This window comes from Camellia sinensis, chromosome 8 (genome assembly GCF_055761805.1).
Source record: "Camellia sinensis isolate YWXY chromosome 8, ASM5576180v1, whole genome shotgun sequence".
Lineage (NCBI taxonomy): Eukaryota > Viridiplantae > Streptophyta > Magnoliopsida > Ericales > Theaceae > Camellia > Camellia sinensis.
In genome coordinates, this window is record NC_138968.1 from 87,932,952 (window position 1) to 87,956,768 (window position 23,817).

General features: G+C 38.9%; 1 protein-coding gene across 1 annotated transcript; it reads right to left on the minus strand.

Annotated features, from left to right (window-relative positions):
- Positions 1 to 2,968: 2,968 nt before the first annotated feature.
- On the minus strand, positions 2,969 to 4,905 carry LOC114289020 (LOB domain-containing protein 1). The gene is made up of 2 exons (XM_028232660.2): positions 4,649 to 4,905; positions 2,969 to 3,499 (listed from the first exon to the last, which is right to left on the minus strand). The coding sequence occupies exons 1-2, from the start codon at positions 4,874 to 4,876 to the stop codon at positions 3,209 to 3,211; spliced, it is 519 nt and encodes a 172-aa protein (XP_028088461.2). The 5' UTR covers positions 4,877 to 4,905; the 3' UTR covers positions 2,969 to 3,208.
- Positions 4,906 to 23,817: the final 18,912 nt, after the last annotated feature.

Below are 23,817 nucleotides of genomic sequence, written 5' to 3' on the forward strand. Positions count from 1 at the left end.
TCTACCTTGTTGATGTATGTCTCTTGCCTCACTGTGTTGTTTTGGTTGGTTGTTCTGTCTTTGCGGTTGGATTCTCTCCAACTTTGTTAGAGTGCTAGCAGATGATAGGGCGGTCTTATCGGTGCCAACCTAGTTGGGACTGGTTTGTTTCGCTTTGATGCTCTTTGCACTCATCGCTATTGTCATTGATGTAATTTTCTTTTGGTTCATCAATAAATTTTATCTTTTGCTGATCAAAAAAAAAAAAAACATCGTTTGGAGGAGGGCTACACATGGTTGGTTAGTATTTTTAAACAAAAGGAAAATAAAGAGACACCAGAGAGTATTATCAAAGAAATGTACAATTTTACGGTTTGGATTCTCTTAAATTGGTCATCTAACTTGAGAGAGTTTTTGAGTTTGGTAGGCCTATTTTGTTACAGACCTTAGTGATCAGAACCAATTAATTTTTAGTACTTGTTGAGTAAAACATTCATATAAAAATTTAAAATTATCAAACATTAGTAACTATATATTTTACTCATATTTGTTTTAAAAAAAATAAACGAGAATTATAATTTCGAGAGTAGTCATCTATTTTTTGAAATACAGATGTGATTAAAACATATAACTATTGATATCCGATCATCTTAATTTTTGGTAGGGCGAATTATACTAATGGTCCCGATAATTTGAGGCTTGTGTCCTTTTAGTTCCTAATTCTTCAATTGTGACACATTTGACCATGAATTTTGAATCTTGTTCCAAATAAGGACAATTGAAGATACCATTGCTTAATTTCAAGGGCAAAATCATTAATTTGATAAAATATAAACTAATTTGACAAAAATAAATGTCAAAAAAATATTTTAAAATTTTTAAAAATTATTGCTATCCACTAAAGATAAAATTATGTAAAATTGATAAATCTCTTAAACATTTATTTATTTATTTATTTTATAAAATTAATTTTTATTATGTGTTTGGATGACGATCATGTAATGGTTAGTTGTTTTTATTTTCATTAAATTAGTTTCTATTTTTTTTAGAAAGTCAAATATGACGACAACTTTGATATCATTATTAAACCAATTAATTAAATCAAAAAATCTAAAACTAAAAATATTTCATATATTAAATATATAGATTACACATTAAAATCTTAACAACCACCGATTACATAAATATCATCCATACACATAATAAAAATTAATTTGGTAAAAAATAAATAAATGTCTAAAAGATTTATCAATTTTACATAATTTTATCTATGGTTAGTAGAAATAATTTTTAAAAATCTAAAAATATTTTTTGACATTTATTTTTGTCAAATTAATTTATATTTTATCAAATTGACAATTTTATCCTTGTTTTTAAGTAATAGTATCTTCAATTATCTTTATTTAGAATAAGATTCAAAATACAGGGTCAAATGTGTCACTATTGAAAAGTCAAAGACCAAAGTGACACGAGCTCCAAACTATAGGGGCTGTTAGTGTAATTCGCCCTTTTTTGTATATATTCTACTCTACGAGCGTTTGAAAGCTTTGTTTCGCAAGATAGGGGATGCAAAACAAGTTTTTAGCTCACTAAAAGACAAAATAGATTAAAATGGTAATAAGATAAAATGTTACATTTAAACTATAATCATTTCTTTTTTTTTTTTTCACAAAACTACAAAAAAAAGTCAACATTTCATTCCCAATCAAACTTTTTAGTCATATTAAAATAGTCAAAAAAATCAGAAAGTCAAGTTAAAAAAATTCTTTCCAAACGAAGGCTTAAAAATAGTTCTTTAAGCAGTTCAAAGTACCAATGTTGGTCCTAAAATAGGTATACCAAATCCAAACGCTCTCTCAAATTGTCCAAACCATGTACTAAATTTATGTACAATTTTTATTTAATTATTTGTATAGTATTTCTCCCCAAGGAAATCATACATGAAGTATATCTTTGCTGGTGTGATGTGGACTACTCTTCTTAACGTGAATAATGCTACATTGCGTCAAAAAACACTGCAATTAATTCCTTAAAAATCTAACCAAAAAGAAAAGTGAAACTTCAAAGAAAATAGTTGGCAAGTTTGACCAGGAAACCATCAAAAATGTTTTCATTCATTGTTATTTCTTTTAATTCAATAATTATAATTCGAGGAAATTATGTTAGTAGTCTCTGTATTTTGATTATTGTGTCATTTTGGTTTTTATAATTTCAATTGACTCAATTTTCAACATGACTTTATGAATTTTTCTCAATTTAGTCCAATTGATTACAATTATTAACAGTTTTTATCAAAAAATATGCACATAAGTGACATATGAAACAGTTTAGGGATAAATTTATAAATTTGTGAGTTAACTTCAACCAATTTAGTGATAATTTTTCGTCAAAAATACTAATTAACAGTGCTATCAATTGGACCAAAATTACATAAAATCTAGAATTAAATATCAAAAGTGAAACAATTGAAAATATAACGACTAAAATAACATAAGAGGCAAAATATAAGGACTATCGGTATAATATGTCCTTATAATTCAGCACAATTGCGTTACTATATATTCTATTAAATATGTATTTTTATGTTGGGTAAATCACAAATATACTCCTGAGATTTAATTAAAATACGAATCGTCCCCTGTGATTATGAAAATAACATTCCACCCCAGAGGTTTCTAATTTCATAACAAATCATTCCTTTATTAATAAATTATCAAATCAATTACAATTTTTAATGACATTAAAAATATGTTTCAATTAATAATTTATGTAATTTTATTATTGTATTGGAGAGCAATTATAAATTTTATTTTTTTTAATTAATTCTATTAAATAAGAAATTCTAACAATGAGATATTTGCAATTTTTCAAATCACCCGGGGGGGGAGAAAATTTATTTTAAGCAAATTTCAGAAGGTGTATTTGTAATTTATCCTTTTATTTTTTACACCATTTTCTTTTTCTCGAGAAATTACAAGGTAGAAAAATCCAACAAAGAATACTTTGTTCTCAAATCGTCTTATTTCTGTCTCCAACTCATAATCACCAGGTGATTGAAAATCTCAAGACAAATAATCCCAAAACAAAATTCAATATTTTTGAAATCGAAAGACATAAATTTTGGGGATCGAATATCCCTGCCGAAAAATTAAGTACAATCAAGGGATCAAATACTTCATTATTAGTACTCATAAGAGATTTAAACTTTGAACTTTCTTTCAAGATTTGTTCATGTCCAAGGATGTTCCCAAGCCAAGCCAACATTGCTGCCATCAAAAGAAAAGCCTGAGTTATCATAGGGTGGATTTTGTTGTTGAGATTGTGATGTATCCATAGCTTGCATGCATTGCATGCTAACAAGCTCTGCTTGTGTCTTAGCCAATTCTGCTTGAAGCTCGGTAACTTTCTTGTGAAGCTGGTAAATTATGCCTGCACAACCATAAACCGGGTCTTTAATCCTAGCATTCGATTCATACACGATGCTGCTCACTGCATCTGCCCTTTGTGATTCTGGAAGTTCCTATATACATAATTACAATTTAATGCATTTAATAATGTTATATGTTAAAAAAAAAAAAGAAAAAGAAAAATTACATAAATGTATTTGGTTTCACTTTTCAAAAAACACTTTTCAGAAAATTCTACTTTCTTATTTTTCGTATTTTTTTGTTTTTACTGATTTTTTTTTAATATTTTAAGCAATTTTTTTAATTTTTAGGCATACCTAACTTAGGTGTATCTAAAAAGTAAAAAATTTGTGAAGAAAAACTTTTAAAAATTCACTAAATACCCAAAATACAAAAAAAAAATACGAGAATTCAGTACATTTTTTATATTTTTATGTATTTATTAATTTTTTAAAATATTTTTTCACAATTTTTTACTTTTTAGATACATCTAAGTAATGTACATCTAAAAAGTAAAAAAAAAATGTTTAGAATTTAAAAAATATTCACTAAAAACAAAAAATACAAAAATAAAAAAACTTAATTTTCAGAAAACTTAATTCAAAAAATTTAAACCAAACACACTGTTTGTGTTTCAAATATCTTTTATGTGCACACAACATTATTGTCAAAGTATTAATCAGTATGACTTGAGGCAATGTTTAACCTTAAGAACTAAAGGCAGTGCTCAGCCACTTCACGATTAACGTGTGTGTGTGGGAGTGCATGGTACTCTCAATGAAAGGAAAATAATATATGAGTCAATTATTTTAACTTAATATTTAGATTTAATGATATGTAATAAAAATAATTAGTCAATAATTAAAGAAGATATATGAGAGCGCAAGAATTACTTTAGATATTTTGATTGATGGTCACATCATTTTATATAACACTAGTCTTAATAAAAAGTTCAAAAAAATTATACAAATATGATATACGGTTCAGTTTTATTATTTCAAATAATGTTGTACACTTATTTTTAAAATGATACAGTGATTTCCTAAAGAATAACATTCTTCAATCTGAAACATGCTTTTGAATTAAATTTTAAAAGTTCAAAACGACTTACACTTTGAAAATTTTCATATATATATAAATTTTGGGTACAAGAATATATTAAATATTTTTAAAGTCGTAAAATTTTCGAGGTAGTGAAAGAGAAACTAAGGAGGAGCCATGAATGAGACCAAATTAGCTTGAAAGCTTAAGAAGCATAATACCTGCAACAACTTGATGATGTTGCTAGCTCCAAAGACTCTGTGGGCAACGCTGAACCTAAATAGATCAGTAGGAGGAAAGTAGGGAGCCAAAAGACAGTTGCTGATGCAGCGACGACGCAGAATTTTGCAAGCACCACAAGGGCTCATAATAACACCACTTGAAGGAGGAGGAGGAAGAGGAGGAGATTGGGTTTTAGAAGAAGATGATGCCAATGGAGTCAATTCCATCTTTCTGGAGAGAGAGAGAGAGATTTGGAGGTGATGAGTGCTACGTAGGAGGAAGGAGGATGAGTTGCTTTGGGATATATAAACACAGAAAATAACATGGGACATCATTCAGGTGACAGAAATAACATGTGACATCATTCAGGTGATAGAGTAGACGGGTTAGTTAACAAGCAAAAATAACTTCAAATATTTTGTAATTCTTTATTTATAAAAATATTAGGAGAAATTATAATTTAGTGGTAATTTGTAAAAACTATTCACCATGTTGTTTCCACTTTTCATAAAAACACTTTTCAAAAAATTTTATTTTCTTATTTTTTTATTTTTACTGATTTTTTATAAATATTTTAAGCAATTTTTTTTTAAAATATTTTTAGACATACTTAATATAAATAAACTTAAAAAGTACAATTTCTATGAAAAAAAATCTTTAAAAAATTCAAAAATTTAGTATATTTTTCGTATTTTTGTATATTTATTAATTTCTTTAAATAGTTTTTTCAAATATTTTACTTTTAGTTGTATCTAAGAAAAGCGCATCTAAAAAAGTAAAAAAAAAATACTTAAAATTTTAAAAATATTTACTAAAAACAAAAAAACAAGAAAATAAAAAAATTAGCTTTCAGAAAACTAAAAATAAACACACTGATTATAATTTCATAAAAAAATTATAATTTTTATTATTAATATTTACAATATTTATCAGTTATTTATACTCATTTTTTTTAGAATATTACTGGTATGTTATTTGCCCAAAATATAATGGAACAACAGTAAATATTACCCTAAAGTCTAATAATTTTCCGACATGAAGACACACGTGTCTTCCATTTGATGCACAAAATTTCGTTTAACGTGGCTGCTTGCTCAGCTTTAGGTAATACAAAAATAATATAAACAGTTTATCTTCTAGATTGTTATTTGTAAAAAAAATAATTAATCAATTATTAGATAAATATAAGATAGAATTTTATTAAATATTTTAGTAACTGTCACATCACTGAATTTATAAGTGAGTATAAATTTTGGTTTAGAGTAGCACTACTCTTGTGAATATTATTAACCTCGATTAAAAAATAGATTACAAACACCTTGTTTTGTTTTGATTATTTTTTGAACATTAAAGTTTTTAATTTTCGTATTTTTTTGTTTTTAGTAATTTGTGTAATATTTTAAGTAAAAATTTACTTTCAAATGTATATAACTCAGATGTAACTGAAAAGTAAAATATTTGTGAAAAATATTTTAAAATATTAATAAATTCACAAAAATATAAAAATGTATTGAATATATATATATATATATATATTGTATTTTTTGTATTTGATTAATTTTTTAAAGATTTTTTCTGTAAATATTTTATTTTTGAAGTGTGTTTGGGTTAGGTGCATTTAAAAGATTAAAAAAAAAAAAAGCTTAAGATATTAAAATTGTTGAACAAAAAAAAAAAAATACAAAATAAAGAACATGGAAAAAACTCAATTTTTTAAAAAGTGGGCTTAATTTTCTGAAACTAAATACGGTAAAAAATAGTGTGAATGGCTATAAGTCGTAGCAATAAGTAGGCTAATTAGTGGTACTCATAATTTAATAGATCATAGTAAAATATTTTCAGTCAAAACTAAAGCCGATATAAGGTATAAAGTTAAGAAAATTATTGAAAAGTCTAATCTAAAGACCATATAAGGTGTAAAGTTAAGTGGATATTTTTTTATTAGTGAGAGATCTACCTTTTGTGAAATAGTTTAGTGAGAAATCTTTTTATTATTTTGAAAAGTATTTTATTTTCAATTTTATCCATTAATCTATTTGTTAAATTTTTTTGACTATCTGTTTAATTTTTTTTACTATCTATTCAATTTTTTTTCCTTATCTATTCAAATATCTGTCCAAATTTTATTATTCATTTAATTTTTTTGCTTATCTATTTAAATCTATCTGTGTAAATTTTATTAACTGTTCAATTTTTTGTCCTAAATTCTATCTGTTGATTTTTTTATCTGTTCAATTTTTTGTTATTGAAATACACCAAACTACTATATGTTCAAATTTCGAAGAAATTTGAGATTTTAAGATCTATTCAAAAGATCTATCCAAATTTTATCTATTCAAATTTTGAAAAAAATTTGTCTATTTTTTTTTTATAATCTGTTCCAATCTGTTTCATTATCATCATCATCATCATCATCAACAATAACAATAATCAACAACAAAAATAATAACAACAATAAATTGAACAGATTTGAACCATTTTTGAACAAAATCCGAACAAATCTTAGCCATTTTAAACAGATCTGAGCCATTTTCATATATTTGCCACTATTAAAACAAATTTCGTACATTTTATCCAAAATCCAAAAGCATAGAAAAAAGAAGAAAATCTTAACAACAGAAGATGATTTGCTCTGTCATGTCTTCACCAATTTGCTCTCCGTCTCTACTGACGTCGTCGGAGTTCCATTGCCATGAGTTCGCTTTGAAAAGGAGATTCGATTAGTGTACTTCAATCTAGAGAAGGCAAGATCACGAAACCATAACAACAACAAGAAGCTAGATGGGGACTAGGAGGTTATGTGCCTCTCCTGGATTTTTTAATTATTTTTTTTAAATTTTTTTTATACATATGAATATAAATAAAATTTTAAACAAAAATAATATTTAAAATAAAATATCAATGGTATTTTTTAATTTATGAAAATAGTAGTGATTGTTTTATTGAAAATGAAGTGACTGCAACAAATTATATTTTTATGTATAAAAATTTTGTGAAAAAAATCTCAATATAAAGGTAATGTACATCATTATTAATATGCAAATATAATTTATCTCACTATATATATGTGAAAATTACTAAAGTGTTAGTTATATTTGCATGTGGAGTTCACCTTTCATATGTCGCTTTACTATTAGTTGGTGATATCATATGTCCATAATGACGTGATATCACTATTATATGAAATTTTTACTCAAGTTTTGTACAAACTTGATTTATCTTATTATAGACGTCCCCGAACGTCCCGGGAAAATCCCGTTTTGTCCATTGGACTTACTACAGTTCGGACTCAAATGTCACGGTTCTTAATCTGATCTCGCAAAGTGCAATACGGGATTGATAAATCACCAAAGAGTCCAAATCCGACAAATCGTTTTGAAAAACTGATTTTTAGAAAGAAGTGCCAAACATGGACTGCTTTGCCAGATACAGAGTCGCCACCTAAATATTTTATTTTGGAGAAATCACTACAAAAAAAATCACTTTTGGCGACTAAATTTTTAGTCGCCAAAAGTCTGTTTTTAGTCGCTGAAAGTCAGTTTTTGACTTTTCCCGACAAAATTTTTTAGTCGCCACATTTGTCGCGTATCTGTGGTCGCGGACGGTATTGGCGACTAAACCTTTTTTAGTCGCCAAAAATAGGTGTTTACCGACTAATAAATTAGTCGCCAATAGTGTTTTTCACTTTTGGAAATAATACATTTACCGACTAAAAATTTAGTCGCCAATAGTCACTAAATCGTCGACTAAACGGTTTAGTCGCCAAAATAAAGACTTTTGGCGACTAAAATTTTAGTCGCCAAAGGTGTTTCCGGCGAAAAAAAAAAACCGACTTTTTTTTTGCTTTTCCTGAGTTTCGAACCCTAACCATCCCATATTCCCAGCCTTTTTGCACAACACTCCCTCCACTATGCCACTACAACTTCACATGAATATATATGCAATATATATTATTTATATAGTATATTAACCGGATTAATACAAAATAATAATATATACAAATATAATTATTTTAATTCAATATAATTATTTAAAAAATAAATTATTTACTAAAAAAAATTTAGGCCACTTTTGGCGACTAAAGTCAGTTTTAGTCGGCAAAACCCCTACTTTTAGCTACTAATTTTTTTTTAGTAGCCAAAAACAGCCACTTTTGGCGACTAAAGTCAGGTTTAGTAGCCAAAACTCCTCCTTTTAGCTACTAATTTTTTTTTAGTAGCCAAAAACAGCACTTTTGGCGACTAAAGTCAGGTTTAGTCGGCAAAACCCCTCCTTTTAGCTACTAATTTTTTTTTAGTAGCTAAAAACAACACTTTTGGCGACTAAAGTCGGGTTTAGTCGGCAAAACCCCTCCTTTTTAGCTACTAATTTTTGTAGTAGCAAAAAATCTGCACTTTTGGCGACTAAACTGAATTTTAGTCGCCAAAACCCCTACTTTTGGCTACGAAATTGATTTTAGTCGCCAATAACTATGCATTTGGCTACTAAATTGTCTTAGTCGCCAAAAGTGAACACTTTTGCCGACTAATTGCATTTTAGTCGCCGATTGTCCTACTTTCAGCGACGAAAATTCATTTTTTAGTCGCCAAAGCTGGATTTTCTTGTAGTGAATTTAGGAAACCCCGACTCATGCCTAAGGTCACGTGTCCGTCATCACCAAAGTTGCCTCGGCTCAGGAACTTGGGTACGATTGGGAAAGGTCATGCAATGAGCACCCCCGCTCGCCCAATCAAAAATCGGCCACTACTAAACATGATATCTTATTTTTGAAAACATATGTGCTCTTATTCCGGTTTATTAGCCTAGAATTGCTACGTTATGCGCACAACATACAAGTATAGACTGGATCGTCTAAGTTGGAACAAAACATCTTATGGTTGTTTTTTAAAACGGTTTGCTACTCGCAAGTAGGCTAAAATACGGATTTTTCCACCCTTAAGTGGGCTTAGAAAACATGGTTGTTTGCCACTCTCAAGTGGGTTTAAAACTCGCGATTGATGAATTGTTCCAATTTAAATAATCCAACATTCACCCACAGGCAATCATACAGGTATATCACATAAGCAGTTAGCCTCATGGCAAGCATGCTATCATGGCAGTCACTCACACACATGCAAGGATGCTAAAGCATAAACACTCACCGAGTACTCCGAGCCAAAGAAAGAAGCTAATTAGAAATCATGCATGAATCCTAACTATGCTGAGATGCCTAATGCAACACATACAGGATGCAACTAAGATAGACTCAGCTATTCTAAAATGACATATGAGATGTTACAGATAACATGTATTCAACTTGGAATTGAAATACAATGCAGTTACCATGATGCACCGAGCCTGGTGCATGCAAGACAGATGAAAGGACGCAATCATGCGAGCATAAGGATGCTAATTGAAACATGCCCTAAAACTAACCATCATAAGGTGGTAAATAAAAGGGAGAAAGACGTGGGGTTGGAAGACATGCATCACACACACGCACACTTATTACAACAATTGGCTCTCTCGACGGAGGGTCCGAATAAATAATACAACACCAACTAGCTAATCTAAGCTAATCTAATTAAGCTAGTTATTACACAACCAAAATGAATAATAAATTACAGCTAATTATTACACAACTATAATTAATTAACAAACCAACTAAGTAAGCAATTAAACTAGCATGCAAACTACATGAATGTGGACTGCCTCAGCTCTGCCTTGAACGATAAAGGATGCATGCATGCTCAAGTCGCCTTGTCGGGAAATCCATTGCGATGCCCCGGCTTGCCTTTGTTTGCAATTGATTTCAGAACACTGCACAAGGCCCTAGAAGGCTGAAACTCCACCTTGGGAATCTGCGGGAAGGCTGCCGACCAGCTATTGGTCTTTGAGACCACCTGCCGACCACCTTTTGTGGGAGAAACCAAAAGGGGTGTGTAGACACCCCATTTTTGACCGTCCTCAAGACTTGGACGTCACCGTTTGAACACCCGGTGATCTTCCATGTTTGTGTTCGTCTGGAGTTCCCGGAGGACTCGGCTCGCGCGCCCTGCCTCAGAATCTCCGAACTTGACTGTTTAGTGTCTGGTTTTGCACCAAACACTTTTGTTTTGCCTTAGAGGGGCAGGGAATGCCTTGTGAGACATCCCCATACACCACCGGCAGTGGCTGGAGGCCACCGGCTGGTCATTTTCTGCCATCGGCACTTTTGTTTGCCGGTCGGCACACTTTATTGCCGGTCGGCATAATATGTTGCCGGTCGGCACTGTTTTTTTCCGAAATAGCATTTTTGGGCAGCCGACCACTGTTCATCCACTTTATGGAGATATTTTGTGCCAGCTGTGATAGCTGGCACCAACTCTCCCCCCCTCCTTACACGTGTATGGAGGGATTTCCCTCTAGCCAAGCTTGTTGAATAAGCTTTGCAAGAGGGATCCTTATAAGAGAGGGGCTTTCCTCTTGGTTCTAGGTTAGAAAAACAGAAGCAAAAACCAGCCTTTGGAGATATAGATACATATTATATCTATACCTCTCTCCCTCTCCCTTCTTGTGTGTGTTTCTTGGCTCAAAAGGTGTGTTTTACCTTACTTTTGCACCATTACACACACCATTACACCTTACTCCGAGATTGAGGGACTTGGAAGAGTTGTTTCTTGAGTTTTGGACTGGTTTTGATCCAAAGAAGGAGGCTAGACCATTTGTTCTTCAAGGGTTCTTCAAGGGTGAGCATCTTCCTTTTTATTCCCCAAACTTGCATTGGTTTTCTACCTACTTTGTTTACTGTTTTAGCTCTTGTGTATAACATAAAAAAGGCTCATATTTCCCTGCTCTAAGACTTTCATTAAGGTCACTTTGTGGTTTGAGTGCAAACTCACCCTCATAGGCCTTGTTTGGTCTATTTTGGTGCCTCTTTGATAAGGTTTTGTTCACTTCAGCATTTTGATCTTTTCATCACTAAAAATCAGTGTATTTTAGTGTCAAAAAGGATGGTTTGAAGTCTTGCATAGGGGAGGGACACCCCTCTTCCTTCATGGTTTGTTTACTTGCTTTTTTGGGCTCAAAAGGGTAGCATGTGTGCTTGATGTCTCTTAGCTTCATTTCAGCATTTTTTTAGGCATCTTAGGTCATATATAACCTCTGTTTTTGGTCGGATTTGGGCCTCTTTGTATGCTTGTAACACTTGCTTTGTATTGCTCCATCTTGCTTAGAAATGCATCTCATGGTTAGGCCATGATTCTTGTGAGAGTTGGCTTAGTTCCATGAAGTTCTTAGTGATGTCTTTCCATGCTTAAGGTTTATTGGTTATCCATTTAGCCATGCTTGACATGTTTGTTAGGGTTGCTTTGTATTTTGGCTTAAAAGCCTTGAGCATGATGGCCTCTAACATGTATGTTTGCGATTACCCTCATGATTTAACATCATCTAAGGATCATTTTTTAGTCCAAGAATCATGCTTATATGTGTGCATGCATGGCCTCCATCATGCCTTGAGGGTGTGTCCTCTTATGCCTAAGAATGAGCCTTAGTGCATATGCTTCATGGGTGATACTTTAGCTGCCATATTAGGAGTCTTTGGGGTCCTATTTTGCATGCACAAATTCTGTTTTTGCTTTGCTTTAATCATGCCATGAGTAGTCATGTTAATGAGGGTGAAATGTTTCGTTTTTGTGCCTTAACTTTGGGATCATAAGTTTGCTTGTTCACATGAGTTGATTGTCCATCATTTTGAGCACTTTTGGCCACTGTTTTGAGAAGGGTGAGGGCCTGCCCCTTTGCCATTTTAAGCCCTCTTGCATGCTTGCTCCATGTTTGTTGCATAGTTGTTCCATTAATCTTTGTAGCACATCAATCCCATGGTCAATTTGCCCCATGTTTGCATCATGTTTGTATCTTGTACGCTTGGTATTATACATTTTGTCATGTTGGTTGCATAATGCTTGTTGTGCTTTACATCTTGGTGGCATGATACATTTGAGGCTTGTGAGCATTACATGCATTGCATTTACTTGGTTTGGGGTGTCAAACCAAGTGTGGGAATCAAGGACCATTCATACTTCAAGTGATGTAATGTGCCTTGATTCCCGGTCGTCGGGACCTTTGACTCCAACTTGATAAGGCCCTGGTTTTCATGTTGTTTGTTGCATACATCTTCATATCAAATGGCAAATTCGATCCTTTGACCCGCCATGTACCATTGATGGTTCAAGGATCGAAAGTCACGCTTCTTTGAGTTCAAAATATGATAAGAAGTATGACCATGCTCACACGTGTCTAAAAACTCCATGCCATGCACTGTCAGTTCTCTGTTTGCTGTCAAATTGTCTTCTGCAGGAAGTTTCTGCCGACCGGCAGAATTTAGTGCCGACCGGCACTATCTGGAGTGCCGATGAATCCAATAAAGTGCCGATGGTAATTTTGAAGTGCCGGTGGCAATTCTGTCTGGCCGTTGGTTCTCTGCAGGATGCAAGGAGCTTGCTCCAGTACTTTGGCAATTTTCAGAAAGACGAGGCAGTACAAACAGAGGCGACAGGAGTATAGTACGGGTTTTCCGGGCAGGACGGATTCGAGCATGCATCATCTGCGCGCCCCGAGGCAGAGGCTGTGGCCACCCTCTTCATTCTTTTGCTTCCTTTCTTTTAATTAATTAGGAAATTTTGTAATAATTTTATTTGTTCATTATTTTGGGACTGTAATATTAATTCGAACCCTCAGAGTGAGGGTAAACATGTAATAAGTGTGGGTGAGTGTGTGTATGTCTTCCAATCCCCATTTCTTTCTTCCCTTTTATTTACCAGCTTATGATGGTAGATTAGGGCATTTTTGAAATTAGCATACCTTATGATATGCATGCGTGCATTCATGCATCTGTTAACATGCACCGGGCTCGGTACATCATACTAACCGCATTCGTATTTTCAAATTCCAAAATTGAATACATGAATCAGTTGGTTGCATATCGTATGCCATATCTAGGTTAACCGAGCCTAACTAGAATTGCACCTTGTATGTGTTGCATTAGGCAAAATAACATGAACTAGGACACGCACATTTGCTAACTAGTTTATTGTTTTGGCACGGAGTACAATGTAAGTGGTTATGCTTTAGCATCCAACATGCATGTGAATGTTGCCATAATAGTATGCTTGCCATGCGGCTAAGTGTTTACATGAGATAAATTGCTTGAATGCCTGTGGGTGGAGGTCAAATTGCTTAAATTGGGATAATGCGTTAAAACTATATTTGTTTTAAGCCCACTAGATAGTGGCAAAACCGTCTTTTCTAAAAAGCCCACTTGAGGGTGGCAAAATCTGTATTTTAGCCTACTTGCGAGTAGCAAACCATTTTCAGAACGAACATGGAATGTTTTGTTCCAATTTGGGCAATTTGGTCTATACTTGTTTGCTGCGCGCATAACATAGTAATTATAGGCTAATGAATGGGATAAGAACACATAAAGTTTTCAAATACGGATATCACGGTTAGTAGAGACCGGTCTTCGGACCGGGCGAAAGGGGGTGCTCATAGCTGACCTTCCCCGATCGTACCCAAGCTCCCGAGCCGAGACAACTCCGGTGATAACGGACATGTGGCCTTCGGCACCGAGTCAGGGTTTCCTAAATTCCCCCATTTTAAAATATTTAGGTGGCGACTCTGTATCTGGCAAAGCAGTCCATGTTTGGCACTACTTTTTCAAAAATCTGTTTCTCAAAACGATTTGCCAGATTTGGACTCTTTGGTTCAGATTAAGAACCGTGACACAAGTCGAGTCCAAACTGTAGTAACCCCAAATGAACAGAACGGGACTCATCCTCCCGGGGCGTTCGGGGCTTGTTACAGTTTCTGGCGACTCTGCTGGGGAGATTTAGAGAGCTTGACTCAAACTTGTGATATCCTGTTTTGATCTCATTCATGTGTTTCTTTGCATTGCATGTGCATTGGTGCGCCTAGGAACACAGTGTTTGCCATCTGCCATTCCTGAACGGTTTGCCGGAGGCTTGTCTTGTCAAGGCATGTCCGTAAGGTTGACCGGCTATGGGCTCTGACAGCATGGGAACACAAACCCCGGTTTACCGGGGCACCCTTTTTGACCATTCGACCTAGTGCATATTCGGATCCATAGTGACCATTCCAAATTAGGACAGGCTGCTTACCCGATATTAGGTTGTTTGAGAACCGCTGTGTGCGTAGTGAAACCCTAGCTCCTGACAAAATAGGACAGGGAAACCCTACCCCAACATAGGGGTGTTTTGGCTCTCTTTACTTGCTATGTGCTGTTAGAATGTATTTCTGCAGGGAAATGAACACGCCAGTTTGTAAGTCTGGGCATCAGGCCTGAGGGCATCAGTATCAGTTTTAAGAGAATCAGTTATCTGCGGGTATCAGGGTTCAGTATTGGGAATAGAGATGTTGAGAACAGCGATCAAATGTCGAGGAACAGTGTGTTCGGCTTATCGACCATGTGTTTTGAATATCCAACTGTATATTATTTGTTTATTCTATGCCGTTGTGCTGTCCAGTTGTTGGTTTATTTATTGCTTTATTTATCTTTTTGCTAGGTAGTTTAGCATCATTGCGTCCAACCCGGTAGACATTCCCCAAGCACTTTGGATCAGAGGTCGCAAGCTCCATCGATCTGAGGATCTGATAGAAGGACAACCAGTGTACCATTCTCTACCCCCGGTTACTAAACGGAAAGCAACTAGGCAGAGGATATCGGTTCAACAGTCAGTACAGAGGGCTTCGTCTACCCCACCTGTGTACAGTAGGGATCAGGATCCTGTTTCACCCACAGAGAGGGAACGCATACCAGCAATTCAACCAGAGCAGAACAGTATGGCTAGCTTAGAGGAGATGGTGCGCCAACTTCAGGAAAGTATGAAAATAATGCAGCAAGATGCTGCCCGACAGGCAGAATTTGCCAAGCAACAGGCTACAGTTATGAGCGAGCAAGCGGATTTAATTGGGAGATTGCAACAGCAAACTGGGGCATCGCCTTCGCAGCAAATCCCTCCTCCATTAAGGGTCCCAATACCCGAAGAGACACCAAACGCCCGGAATGTCCAAGAAGATACAGATATCCCAACGGGGCCGGCTCCACCCCCGATTCCGCCTCAACAATCCAAGGCGCCCACTCCCATTAATGTATCGGATTCTCCCTTTGAGTCCGAGGTAGACCCCATGACGTTAAAAATGCACAAGCTTGAAAAGCTGTTCAAGAAATCTCAAGGTGCGAAGTCCATTTCGGACATTGGAGATGGATACATCGACACAGCTGTGACGCTGCCAGATCGGTTTAAGATGCCCCAAATTGATCGTTTTGACGGGTCTGAGGATCCCATGGTACACCTGCGACTATTCTCAGATGTCTTAAGGCCAATGGGCCTCACTAGATTGCAGAAACTATCTTTATTCGGCCGGACCTTGTCGGGTGTGGCGTCCGCATGGTATGCCAAGTTGGAGGATGACGTCAAGAAAAATTGGGACGAGATGGCTGAGGCCTTCATCCTGCAGTACTCGTATAACACACAAATCGAGATCACGACCCGGGATCTCGAGACAACGAGGCAAGAACCCAAGGAAAGCTTCTCAGAGTTTGTAACTAGATGGCGGGCTAAGGCTTCAATGATGACCTTGAGACCCACAGACAAAGACCAGATTCGGATGATTGTGCGCAATCTTCAGCCGAAGCTAATGCAAAAGATGATTGTAGTCCCCTTTCCCACCTTTGCTGATCTGCATGAAATGGGGGTGCAGATCGAGGATGCCTTGAGACAAGGTTGGATCGATAATGATCGGGAGCAACCCCGCAGAAATTTCAATCGTAGTACTAAAGCAGGCCCGAGTGGCGCTACGACTGCCAGGACCTCCGAAGTGAGTATGGTCACCACTAACCCTTCCCCAAGAAATACGGCAGCCACACCATTCTCCGGTGCGTCCGGAAGCAACTCACAAACAGCCAAATACCCTCCCAGAAACACCAGAACCTTCGCTCCACTTTATATGCCCCTGTCCAAAGCTTTGGGGGTTTTGATCAGAAAAGGGCATCTGAAGCCCCTAGAGCCGCGGCCCTTACCTGAAAGACTGCCTGCCACCCACAACCCGGCCAAGTATTGTGCGTTCCACCAGCAGCACGGTCATGACACCGACCTATGCTTTCGTTTACGTCATGAAATTCAAGATCTCATTGATAATGGGGTGACTTTACCTCCTGAGAAACCCAATGTTACCACAAATCCTCTCCCCACACATAACCAAGTTCCACCACCCAAAAGAATCAACTTCATCTACACTGGGGTCGCATCCTACGATCCTAGTATCTACATCACACCCTCCTACCTGCCTAAACCTAAAGTTTTCCTCCCTGATTGCACCGATTTGTGCATGATGGACGTCTCCATAACCCAACCCAAGCCAGTGGTGGTGACCATTGAGAACAGGAAAGAGGTTGTCAAACCGAAGTCTGCGGAGTCTGAGAATGATGTTGGGAATGCTTACAGTCCGAGTGAGTACATTTCACCAGTGGGCCAGAATAGACCAAATGTCGAATTTCCAGTCGAGGGAGAGCTGTGTGTAATCCGAGGGGACAATTCAGGACAGGGAATGGATGATTTGACGGCCGTGGAAAAGGATGTTGTCAAGTTCCAATTTCATGATGACCAAGACTCAGCCATGAACTGGTTTGATTATGAAGAGTCAGCAGAAGCCACGGGGTGGTAAGACGATCAACCGGATGTAATAGAGGAGTTCTAGTCAGAACAAGGCCCGGCAGGGGCAGGAATGTCAACGACGGCCGGGAGTGTCGAAGAGCAGAATACATCGCCGGAGAGCGCCGGTGTTGAGAGTTTCGCTCGGGAATGGAGCATTTTGAGTACAGGGATCAGTGAGCAATCAATTGCATTGACACAGTCAGAACAAGAGAGATTCGAGGATTCTGAGAGGATCAGGAAATCAAAAGGCCACGTGGGGGTCGAAACCGTCACGGAAACGAAGGATGCTGCGAGCATAGGGATAAAAGGTACTGTGAGTATCGGGATAGTTGTGCCAGAACCAGACAGATGCTTGTCAGTCGCAGATGGTATGTGGTGGGAAGACGACGATCTATGTCTTGCCCACACAGACGAGGATTGGAAAGGTAACCAACCAGATGATACCTGGTATATCGGCGAAGTCGATCACATGACTAGGAGTGGACGGTATTTCAAGCCTCCACACCTAGATCAACCAGAGGCGTCTGGAAAAGATAATGAAGCAGAGAAACAAAAGGAGAAGCAACTCGAAGATGAGGCCGTATTGAGACAATTGAAAAAGATACAAGCAGACATCTCCATCTGGGGACTGCTTATGGCTTCTCGAGTACATAGGCAGGCTGTCCTGTCAGCCATGGATAAGGCCAAACTTTCCATAGATACCACGCCCGAACAGCTGGTGGGCTTAGTCTTTTCGGGAGGAAGTTCCCCAGCATTGAGTTTTTCTGACAAAGAGCTGCCACCCGAGGGTGCGAACCATAACAAACCGCTCTACATCTCTGTCGAGTGCAGAGATAAATGGATACCTGTGGTACTTGTCGACACGGGGTCCGCCATCAACGTCTGCCCGGCAAGGACAGCTTATGCGATTGGTTTGAAAGTCACGGATTTTGTGCCAACGGCCCAGGTGATTCGGGCGTATGACAACACAAGCCGGGAAGTAATGGGGACAGTTAAGATTCAAACAAAAGTTGGGCCAGGACAGCACGAGATAGATTTCCATGTCTTGGAGGTTCCTGCAACGTTCAACTTGCTTTTGGGACGGCCGTGGCTGCATCAGGTAAAGGCGGTCTCCTCTACCTTACATCAAGTGGTGAAATACCCCTATGGGAAGGGAGTAGCCATTGTTTTTGGAAACTCATCAATTCATCCACCCCCAGAGGTATCTACGCCTGTTCTAGAAATTGAGCACGGTATAGAAGATGTGTTCATATCAGGTTTTACCTTGGCCGAGGCTCGGGTCGTACAGAACATCATGGCAGCTAACGAAGGGGTGTATGTCAGCGCCCAAGCAGTCTACCTCATGAACAAACTCCAGCACATCCCCGGGATGGGATTAGGCAAGAGCGGTAGGAAAGGTGCCGTAGCATCGACCGAAGTGCCACATAACCCCCATACCTTTGGTTTGGGCTACCTACCTACCAAAGAGGATTGGATAAGGAAAGGAAAGGAAATGGTCGGAAGGGCCAGGGCGAAACAGATGGGAAAGCCCTTTGACTTAATGCACCAGCCCATTCGGGGGACCCTGAACGGACGTTTCGTCCGGGAGGGGGAGGACTTTCCGTTCTGTGGCTTCCTAGAGCCGTGGCTCAATGCGGAGAAGAAGCGCGTACCGGGATTTGAGATTTTCTTTGATTTACAGTTACCTGAGGATGACATCGCCGAAGGGCAGGCAGAACTATCGGCTGAGGCTGAGCAAAGTAAGGAAGTGCAGTCTGAGGACGCCGAAAATGAAATAGGGGCAACGCTGGCGTGTCTGCTATCAGATCCTCCGATCGAACAGAGGTTCTTGGGGGATAGTTCCTCGGTATGTGTGGTTGGGAATGAAGCGGCTGCGGGCCTACCATCAGCCATCTTGGATGCATCCATCGCACCTTCTCTCATCTGGCAATATGAAGAAGGCTTTTTATCAAGCAGCACCGGGTCAGGTAGTGAGCCGGAATCTGATTCTACCGAATCTTGTACGTCGGAATCAGATTCCAGCTCAACTGAGTCTGGGTCCGGTATTCCCGGGGGTGATAACCCGGATACCACAGTCCTGTCTAGGTCGTCTTTTTCATTTTCTTTTGAGTCTGTTGTAACGGAAGAATCTGACGGCTCGGAAGTATTTAATGAGAACGACGTGGATGTGGTTTCGGAGTATTTTTTTGTGCCTTTGATTTATTGCTTAAATCAGGATTTTCAAAATTTTGATGAAAACGACGAGGAAGAAATTCCTCCGGTTTTGCAACGGTTAATTGATCAAGAGCAGGAAAGATTTGTTAAACCTTTAATGGATGAAATCACTACTGTGAATGTTGGTACTGAGAAGGACCCGCGGCTGGTCCAGATCGGGTCCACGTTGTCTTCTGAGGAACGCGAGCGCTTAGTCGCTTTGTTAAAAGATTTCAAAGATGTTTTCGCGTGGTCCTACGAAGACATGCCTGGAATCGATCCTGAGATTGTACAGCACCGGATCCCTCTTGATCCCGAGGCCCGACCCGTCAAACAGAAGCTCAGGAGGATCCGCCCTGATTGGGCCATTAAGATCAAGGAAGAGGTCACCAAGCAGATCGATGCAGGCTTCCTGTTGGTGTCTGAGTATCCGACTTGGCTGGCCAACATTGTTCCGGTGCCGAAGAAAGATGGCAGAATTCGGGTCTGTGTAGACTTCAGAGATTTGAACAGGGCCAGTCCGAAGGACGACTTTCCATTGCCGCACATTGATGAACTGATAGATTTCACGGCAGGACATGCCTTACTTTCGTTCATGGATGGTTTCTCAGGCTATAATCAGCTAGTAATGGCGCCCGAGGACCGGGAGAAGACTGCATTCACTACCCCGTGGGGTACATATTGTTATCGAGTGATGCCATTTGGGCTGAAAAATGCTGGAGCTACCTATCAACGGGCAGCAACTACAATATTGCATGATATGATCCATAAAGAGGTCGAGGTGTACGTGGACGACATGATTGTCAAGTCTAAAGAAAGAGAGGGCCACTACACCGCCTTACAAAAGTTTTTTCAAAGGATCAGAGAATTTCGGCTGCGGCTAAATCCCCAGAAGTGTACTTTTGGTGTTATAGCAGGAAAGATGCTAGGATTTCTGATAACGCAAAGGGGCATCGAGGTCGACCCTTCCAAAATCAAGGCCATCTTAGAAATGCCACCACCGAGGACTGAAAAGGAGGTACGAGGCTTTCTAGGTAAAGTGCAATTCATAAGGCGGTTTATCTCTAAATTAACCTTGACTTGTGAACCACTTTTTGGTCTCCTAAAGAAAGGAAAGAAATTCCAATGGGACGGCCGATGTCAAGCAGCTTTTGAGCAGATCAAAGGGTATCTACAGAACCCGCCTGTGTTATCACCGCCAGAACCGGGGAGACCGTTGATATTGTATCTTTCGGTAACTGAGACCACCATGGGCTGCATGCTCGCGCAGGAGTCAGAAGATAAAGTGGAAAGGGCTATCTACTATCTGAGCAAGAAGATGCTGGATTACGAGACCCGCTATACACCACTGGAGAAGGCTTGTTTAGCCTTGGTATGGGCTACCAGGAAGCTGCGGCACTACCTGTTAGCTCACTCTGTAATGTTGGTTTCATGTTTGGATCCCATCAAATATCTTTTCGAGAAACCAGCACTTACGGGTAGGCTAGCTCGTTGGTTGCTATTGCTTTTCGAATTTGACTTGAAGTATGTAACACGCAAGTCGGTGAAAGGGAGAGCGGTAGCGGAGTTCCTTGCCGACCACCCGGTTGAGGGGGATGAAGCGGTTGAGTACCTATTCCCAGATGAAACCATTCTGCATATCGAGGATGAAACTTGGACGATGTACTTTGACGGAGCGTCAAACCAGTATGGGTATGGGATAGGAGTGTTGCTGATAGCGCCTGACGATTCCCGTATCCCTTTAGCATTCAAGCTCCGGTTCAGAGTCTCGAACAATGAGGCAGAGTATGAGGCATGTATTGCTGGTCTGGAAGCAGCCCTAGAGCTAGGGGTAAGACGGTTGGACGTCAGTGGGGACTCGAATCTTGTTGTGTCTCAAGCAAAAGGAGACTGGAAGGTCAAGGAGGAAAGGATGATAATTTACCACCAAACCTTGGATTTGTTAATTCCTCGGTTCGAGAAACTAAATTTCACCCACCTCGTAAGAGAGAACAACAGGTTTGCAGATTCGTTAGCAACTCTATCTTCCATGATAGACATCCCGTCGGGAGTCCGGATGCGTCCAGTCATCATTGATCAGAAGTTTGCGCCAGCATACGAGTCAATTTCCGCCATAGATGAGGCCCAAGACGACAACCCCTGGTATTACGATATTTGGAACTTCTTGGAAAAGGAGACGTATCCACTAGGGGCAAGCGCCAAGGATAAAAGGGCCATTAGAAGAATGGCTGTTCAGTTCATCATCTGCGGAGGTAAGCTGTACAAAAGGGGTCATCTGGGAATGCATAAGCTCTGTGTAGAAGCTGAAGAGTCGAAGCGCCTGATGGAGGCCATCCACGGAGGGGAGTGCGGTGCACACACGAATGGAGTAATGTTGGCCAGAAAGATCCTTAGGCAGGGTTACTACTGGTCGACCATGGAAGAGGATTGTATCGGCTTTGTTCGGCGATGCCACAAATGCCAGATCCATGCAAACCGTATGAATATCCCGCCATCCAAGTTGTACAACATGACTTCCCCGTGGCCATTTTCCATATGGGGGATCGATGTGATCGGAGCTATTACCCCGAAGGGGTCGAACGGACATGAGTATATCCTCGTAGCGATAGATTATTTCACAAAGTGGGTCGAGGCCCAATCATACGCGGTATTGAAAGCGTCGCACGTCGCAAAATTCATCAGAAACAACATCATTTGTCGCTACGGGGTGCCAAATGAGATCATCTCGGATAATGGATCCCACTTTAAGAAAGAAGTGGTCGACTTGTTGGAAAAGTATAACGTGGCTTTTCATAAGTCATCTACGTATCGGCCGCAAACAAATGGAGCAGTTAAGGCCACCAACAAGAACATCAAACGTATACTGCGAAAAATGATGGAGACCTATCGAGATTGGCCAGATAAGTTGCCGTTTGCTCTGTGGGGCTACAGGACTTCAATTAGAACTTCTACCGGAGCAACTCCGTATTCGTTAGTTTATGGAATGGAGGCTGTTCTACCTATTGAAATTGAAGTTCCGTCTTTACGGGTATTGGCCGAGTGTCAGATAGCTGAGGCAGATTGGCAGCAGAGCAGGTTCGAGGAACTTATGCTCTTTGACGAAAGGAGACTGAAAGCACTGTACCACGTTCAGAGTTATCAGCGCAGGATTGCTCGGGCTTTTAACAAGAGGGTTAAGTCCAGAAATCTAAAGGAAGGGGATTTGGTGCTCAAAGACAACCGAGCTCCCATCCACGACCCGAGGGGCAAGTTCAGACCCAATTGGACTGGTCCCTACATCATCAAAGCTATCTGGTCAGGCGGAGCTGTGGTTCAGATGGACTTAGATGGCTTAGAATTCTCTCAACCGATCAATATGGACAAGTTGAAGAAATACTATCCTTGAGAGGCTCGTTAGGCCGAAAACCCGAAAGGGCGACCTAGGCAAAAGTTAGAGCACAGAAAATTAGAAAATATAAAAACTGAGCTCGCAAGGCTGAAAACCCGCAAAGGGCAGCTTTGGCAAAAGTTAGAGCGCAAAAGGAGAGTGAAAATACTCGAGCGAACCCAAGCCGGAACTACGTAAGGCTTGATTCCCATGTTTGGGATACGTAGGCAGCTTCATCCTGAAGTTCAGCCATAACACTTCCCCGATCAACTTCGTCCATTTGATCATCTCAGCCATCTTTGTTCATCAGCATTCGTTGGAATCTCCGGTACAGTACCACTCAGACTAGGGGCAACTTTCCGTTACTATGCAGTGCTGCGGCGCTCTTCAGACTAGGGGCAACTTTCCAGTTGCAGGAATCTGGGGTTGTGCATCTCGAGTGACAGATCTCAGGCGTGTCCAGTTCTGATCCACATCAAAAATACCTTTGAAAAGTTTTAATATAAGCTGACTTTGTTCAAATAATCTCTTTACAACTTTGACCATTTTTGGACCAAGGTGGAAAATTTTCAGTGCCACAACTTTCAATTTCTTTGATTTCAAAACAGAGTTCTCCTGCTCTTACATACAATTGAAGTTGCTTTTTTTTATTACATTCATAAGAGAAAACTTGAAAGTACTAATAAAGCAATAAATCTAGGGCATGGTCAAGTCAGGTGTCCCTGTGCCCCCTCCCAGAGCTGGTCGAAGCCTCTGATGCCAAGCTGGGCCCGATCTGTGCTTCTTCATTGAGCCAATCTATGCACTCATCAGACAAAGTGCAACTAAAAATAGGAGCGGGGGCCAGGAGTTCCCTCATCCTCCATGCAGTGGCCTGCCAAGCAAGCTGCGCGCCTCGGGCTGGAAATGCAGCAGG